Below are 6541 nucleotides of genomic sequence, written 5' to 3'. Positions count from 1 at the left end.
TTCTTATCTACCCCGCAAAAAAAAGGTTAACGGTAAGCACTCCAACAAAAAAGGGTTAGAAATAATGGCGATGGGATGTGGCATTGCCACAATATGTGAGTAGAATTTGTGTGACAACCTATGATGCAACGAGTGGCTTGGTGTTACCTGCTTTGACATGAAGGTGACGATGCACAACTAGTTCGGGCATGGACTCATGGCACAATCAGTATGAGTCTCATGAACTTTGTATTCTCGCAATGTGTAAAGCTTGACAGAAACAACCTCACTGAGAGCAGACACTGGTTGATAGAAACAATTGCAGTAGGGCCATTTTATAGCTCCTCTCATGTTTAGGGTATAGATCGAGTAGGCGTCAAGCCAAATAACACAACTTTTGTTAAGGATTATTAAACACCAAAACAAAGGTGATCAGAATCTGACAAAAAATGTAAATCATATTATAGTTGCTAATTCAAAAGCTCATATTTGGTTTCCATTGGATTTAGTCATTTTTAGCAACTATTTATGCATATCTTTATTGAACAGTTTCTCTCTTCTTAGATGCTCCATCTGTCTTGATTGTCATAATTCATGAGCTTATACTTGATTTCGATTATATTTAGTCGTTTTTAGCAACTATTTATGCATTTCTTCTAACAAGGTTCCGCAACAATGCAGGGGGTGTTATCTAGTTAAGAAACATAAGGTCGCGAAGGGAGTGAAGAGATGGAGTAGTTCAGTGACGGTAGAAACAGGGAGCTCATGGGATCGGGGCAGACAAGCAGAGCAGCGTCCCAGCAGGTGTCATGTTCTTGCTAAAAAATGACTATACACGTTTTTTTTTTTGGAGAAATCACCTCCATTAATTTAAGACTTAACATTGACATCAATGTAAATAATAGCAGGGGTGGTTAAAAAACAAACATGATGTCCAACAGGGAGCTGTGTGCTTCAAAGTTGGGTTCCCTCCCTACATGCATGCGTGATCCCCGAATCAGAAAAAGAATGTAGCTTCGCCTTTTATCAACGAGGGGCGCCCAAATAGTTCTCCTTCAAGTGATTTACCGCTACCACACAATCAGTCGTCACCCGAACTCGATACAGATTCAAGTCCGCAGCCACTGCAAGGGCCTCGGAACACGTGAACCGCTACCACACATGAGCTGACAGCAAACATGTATCGACTGACAAGAAGAGATAAGTTGGCGACCATGATGTACATCATGCGATAAGAGCGTCTCCAACAGGCGCCAAAAACTGGACCGCACTAAAATGAGGGTTTTTGAGCGCCGGACAGCTCCAGCTGAAGTTGAACAGTGCGCGCGTAAAAAAGGGTTGGACGCACGCTGAAAGACGCTATCTCGTGCTGCAAATTTAAGGCACCGAATTGCGCGCGCTTCACAATTTACACTGCGTGTTCTTTTGGACGCGTGTTTTTGACACCTGCTAAAGCAATGTTGGGTCCAGCACACTAAAAGTGCTACAGTGTTGCACTAAAACTATTTTAGGGCGCGAAATTTTTGTGCACCTGTTGAAGATGCTCTAATATCACAGGATGTTCAACAACGCTAGATACAGGATTACAACACAGGTAATCCTGCTGTATGTAGTTGACGACCATGGTTTACCAGGGCTACTTCAGTATGATTAAATGGTTTGAAGAAAAACAAGTGTTGGGTTTCTTTTCCTATACATGTCAGTATATTTTGACAGCCAAGAGATGTGGTCCAAGCATTCTGCGCCTTCACGGCATCATTCAGAGTCACTGCAATCATAATCAATCTTCAGTTCTTCACCATGATTTATACTGGAGCACCCAAGCATAAAAGATGTGATCTCGGAGCAAAGACTCCACCACTATCAGAATTCCAGATACTGCAACTCACCAGAGCAGCAAGATCATCTGTAGGAAATGAACAGATAGGGCCACATTGTATTTCAGCATGAACTGAAACTGTTCTGAGTAAAGCAACGCCGGTGAAACATCCACCTGAAGGCAGCCGTTTTACTACTACTGAATCCAAAAGAAAATCTTTGTAACAAAGCCCCCCTTATAGATTAGGAATTATCATGTACTCCCTCCGTTCCGATTTACTCGTCTTGGTTTTGAACTAAAACCACGACGAGTAAATCGGAACGGAGGGAGTACATCACTGCTATTTTACATCACCAGCTTCAGTTGTACAGACTAATTGGCTATTGGGCAGCAGAAATGCAGAACCAAACATCCTTCCCTCAATTGGTGAAATGTACATATTAGCAATGGACCCTGCATGTAAACAAAACCTCTGTTTCAGTCTACAATTCGAAGGATCAGAAAATACCATGATTGCTTTGCGTTTACAGAATACGGAAACTGAGGAACCATTAGTATTATATTATGGCCAGATGCCTTACAGGCTACTAACTAGCTCCATCTTCCATTCTGTGTGCGGTGGTCAGCTAAAGTTACTATTAAAATAATAACCATTTTATCCATTATATAGCTCAGTAACTCACACAATGAAACCTTCAAACATATTCCCTTGGTCTAATCAATTTACCAAATTCTGCCAAAACAGGTTTGTAAAATCAGCAAAGATCTGTCATTTGCATCAACGCTATGATATTTTACAAGGGACCCATTAATTACATAATCTAGATGAGAATTCATAGTTATCAATATACAGTCTGAAGGCTGGCAAAACAACCTATAGTGCATACTGGTGTATCCACCACCAATCTTGAAAGAACACATTGAATAGTATTATATAACATAAACCAACCACCGGCAAGTAGTGGTCAATTAATCATTTACTCTATTGTCACAGACTAGTCTACTTAGTTAGAATATGTAAAGGTGCAACTGGCAAAGAGGCCTTTGAAGCCAATAATGTAGAATACCGAATCTGTGCATTTGATAAGGCCAAGTGGAAAGAAAATTGACAGTGGAGTGTACTGTATATCAACTTAACAAAAGTGGGACAACTGAAAGGAAATTTATCTTGTGCATACAAGAGCGGGTCTACATATGAAAGGATGAAACAACGACACCAGGTAAGTAAACATTGCTTGAAGAAATGGGATGCATACCTCTAAAGAAGTTTTGAGCCTGAATTGTTCTGCGACTTGCCAGTGTTGGTGTAGCCCAACAATAGTCTAGAAAGAGGGTAGGGGCACCCGAAAAATCGAACAAGATTTCGCAATCCTCTCTCTCCATGAATATCAGTTGGTGAACTTATATGGCTAAGATATGTATTTCCTTCATATATTAAGCTAAGTTGCTGGCACAGCAATACAGCTATACCCGCATTAACTGATAGACTGGCAAATGCAAGATATACCAGAATTATACCCCTTGCTGATAGGAAGAATGCAGAACTGGCCACGCTAGTAATGATCTCCATCAGTACTTTCTTAGAACCCATTTGACCATATGATGATACATTTGGAAACTCTAGAGGGGGCCATATACGATAACTTGCATAAATGGTCATAATAGCAGCATAGCTGCAACTTGTGACCACAGAGATGAGAAAAATGACAAAAGCTTGGTGATTTGAAGCTCCCACACAGTTCCCAATCTGCAGATGAACACAACAAAAAGGCAAATAAAACAAGACAAAACTAATTAGCAACAACTCACGATACAACAGAGTGCAAAATATATCAAGATATCATTCTGGTCAAATTTATCCAACTTACAAATGGGCAATGATGATCCATGTCCACCACACATGTTTTACAAGATCGGCAGTGATGTGCTCTTGGGGGTTTAGGTTTACTACAATATGTACAGAAAGTATAGTTCTCAAGATCATTTTTTCCAACCATGGGATAGCTTCCCCAACGTATGCCTGGTGGTGCACCAGCAGACTTGAAAGAGGCCAAACAATAACTTGCAATTGTAAATACAGATAAGAGAGCTGCTACTGTGCAGTGAAAGATGCCACAGAAGATGCTGATTGAGAAAACAACTGGATACACCGCCCAGACCCCGCCACCTGTGAAACGGCGAAAAGGAAACAAAATCAGACAGCAGTTCTGTGGAACACTTCAAACATATTAGAACCATAACTTAAACATGAATAAACAGAGCACAGAGAAATCCTCGTTTCAGAAAATGACAGTGAGAGATTTAGAACTTACATATAACGAAGAGCATGAAGAGGGCAAGCACAGTCACAAAGAACCCATCCCGGAAACGCCTCCAGTGAGAAAAACATACACTGTCAGGTTTTCTTGAAGTTTGGTTGCCTTGGGTGACTGCTCCACACCAGCCACACTTGTAGACAGGTGAATAACTTGAAAATACAAGCCGAAGACCGCAGCCCCAGCAAGTGGCTTCATGATCTTCCGGTATGGAAGTGACACATTGTTCTACCTAAACGGAACGAGGATGGTGATTAGAGCATTGCTGCAGGATAGATTAGCAAATTAAACTATTTCCGCTGCGTCATTATTTGTGTTGCTAACCACATAGCGTAGGCTTGGCGATTTATGAGCAGTCATTTAATCCACAGATCCTATAAATTCCACTCTTTACAAAGTAACTTTGACCAAAGTCAGAAACAATTATTGGTGGCCTTGGTAACACAGGAATGCAGTAATCCATACACACAATAACTTGAGTTTTAAGAAATTAAGTTTATGTTGGTGAGCTATAAAAGCATTGGATTCTACATGTTAAAATAGGTTTCCACTAATGGGCCTTCTCAGAGAGACTGGTGCACTTGGTGCCTTAGTTCACAATCCAAGTAACAGAATTACAGAAACTGAAAACACCGCCCTAATCTATTGAGGCTGATGGTGTAGGAGCAATTTTGGGATGAGTTTCTGCATAGTTTACAGTTACTCCCTTTGTAGCAACCTGGTGCATATCTGAAGAATTATATAGTAGTAGTAAGTAAGTTAGCCTGATAAAGGTAAAGATGCCCAAAATTTTCCTGTCTACATTGACTTTGCAGTAAGTATCCTGAAGTGGTGACCTTGGTTACATACAGCCTAGTGCGATCTCTCGACCCAAATTGACGGCACCAAAGCCCGATTCTGCGGGGGCAAGAGCAATCTTGGTAGCCAAACCGTCAGGCCAATACTAGCCGGGAAAGAATTGCAGCAGCACTGTTCCATCACCATGAGTTGCATAGAGCAGAGCAGATGACTTGTGCTGCTCTGCTCATAACTCCATCACCACGTATAAGACGAATCATAGTCGCACAGAGCGTACCACGACTGTGTGGATGGATGCATCTAGGAACACCATGTGTCGGAGGATCTTTTGTCTCTCGACTGTAACTCTATCAATTTGTAATAAACCCCCTTTTTCATCGCCAAAAAAAAAAGACTTGATGCTCTGCTTATTGCTCGTGAGTTGTGTTCATCCCTACTACTATGTCGCTAAACGGAACGGGAGGGGGGCGGACCCTGGGAGATGGGATGGGGGCCAAGCTTGGGCGACAGCCAGCGCACACGGGGTGGGGTGAGGAAGCTCGAAACCGTTGGCGGCACCAACCTATTCCGATTCGCGCGCGAGCGTGTTTGGGGAGAGAGGGGAGGGGAGAAGAAGGGGGGAAGAGGGCGGGCGGCGAACCTCGAGGAGCGGCTCCTGCTGCGGCTGCGGCTGCTCCCCCATCGCCGGAGCAGATCCGGCGGCGGAGGGGTCCCGGGGCGATGAGAGATCGGAGGCGCGGCGTCAGCAGAGGTGGGTGGGAACTCCGCCGAAGCTTGCGCGAGCGGAAGAATCAAGGCGCATGTTCCTCCCTCGCGCTCGCCACCGGATGGACCTCCCTGGTGGTGGTGGTGGTGGTGGTGGAGTAGTTCCGGTCCACCACGACTGGGCGACGAAGGATTCGAGGAAAGCGTGGAGGCGGCGAGGAAAAATTAAAATATTACACGCTGCGTGACCGAGAAAAAGAGGGGGAGCAACCAAAGGTGAGGTGGACGATAGGAATTCTGCTGGTCTCAGGCCTCTTTGGTTCACAGGAATATTGCAGGGATGGTAAGAGCAACTCTAACGGGTCGATCCAAATGGACGTGTTTTTTTTTGTCTGTTTGGATCAGCCGCCCGCCCGGCGTTCGCCCTCTTTTATATTTGGGTCGACAATGCGCTCAACACGCCGATTCATTTCAAGGCCGTGCGCGTTTTAGATCATGCCAACGACCATATGTCGTCGCCCTGGTTTTGGTGCTCCAGCGCGCGGGAAAGGTTCGCGCGCGGGGGAGGGGTGGGGCCTAGCGCCCGCTGGTTTTGACGCTCCAGAGCGTGGGAAAAGGTTCACGCGCTCCTTTTGGCGCGCCGCGGCCGGCGCTCGTTATAAGAAGGCGCTCCCTCCACACTCAGTCTGCCGTCCACTCGTCTAGCCCCCTCTCACTAGCCTCGCCGCCTCTGCGCCACTATGTCGATGTGCCGCCTCGGCGCTTCGGATTTTCGCGGAGTCCGCGAGCACCCCTCCGCGCCTTCTCCGCCGAGATCTTGTCTGGCGAGAAACGCTTCATCCTCGACACCTTCGACACCGCAGAGAAGGCGGCCCGCGCGTACGACGCGACGGCTGGCGCCTACGGCAGCCTAGTCGGGAGACGA

The 6541-nt window shown here is 45.2% G+C and overlaps 1 protein-coding gene across 4 annotated transcripts; it reads right to left on the bottom strand.

Annotated features, from left to right (window-relative positions):
- Window positions 1–1807: 1807 nt before the first annotated feature.
- On the bottom strand, window positions 1808–5858 carry LOC123047370 (protein S-acyltransferase 11). 4 transcript variants are annotated; one of them, XR_006422973.1, is made up of 6 exons: window positions 5552–5858; window positions 4111–4345; window positions 3667–3965; window positions 3055–3545; window positions 2148–2251; window positions 1808–2076 (listed from the first exon to the last, which is right to left on the bottom strand). XR_006422973.1 is itself a non-coding variant. In XM_044470908.1 (5 exons), exons 1-4 carry the CDS (start codon window positions 5591–5593, stop codon window positions 3057–3059), a joined length of 1065 nt encoding a protein of 354 aa, XP_044326843.1. In that variant the 5' UTR covers window positions 5594–5857; the 3' UTR covers window positions 1808–2251; window positions 3055–3056. The 4 variants fall into 4 exon arrangements, 1 of the variants encoding a protein (XP_044326843.1); XR_006422971.1 differs by having other exon boundaries at window positions 1808–2078; window positions 2138–2251; window positions 5552–5857; XR_006422972.1 differs by having other exon boundaries at window positions 1808–2072; window positions 2143–2251; window positions 5552–5857.
- Between the last annotated feature and the right edge of the window lie 683 nt (window positions 5859–6541).

Source organism: Triticum aestivum, chromosome 2B (genome assembly GCF_018294505.1).
Source record: "Triticum aestivum cultivar Chinese Spring chromosome 2B, IWGSC CS RefSeq v2.1, whole genome shotgun sequence".
Taxonomy (NCBI): domain Eukaryota; kingdom Viridiplantae; phylum Streptophyta; class Magnoliopsida; order Poales; family Poaceae; genus Triticum; species Triticum aestivum.
Note: the sequence above shows the minus strand (reverse complement) of the source record. Positions and strands in the feature narration are given on the sequence as shown.

Bases quoted from the DNA above. Each gene is read 5' to 3' on its own strand.
- LOC123047370 (XM_044470908.1), bottom strand. From the start codon at position 5,593: ATGGGGGAGCAGCCGCAGCCGCAGCAGGAGCCGCTCCTCGAG. The intron at 4,346-5,551 runs GTTCGCCGCCCG...CGTTCCGTTTAG, and splicing joins AGCAGGAGCCGCTCCTCGAG to GTAGAACAATGTGTCACTTC. The intron at 3,546-3,666 runs GTAAGTTGGATA...GTTCATCTGCAG, and splicing joins TGGATCATCATTGCCCATTT to ATTGGGAACTGTGTGGGAGC.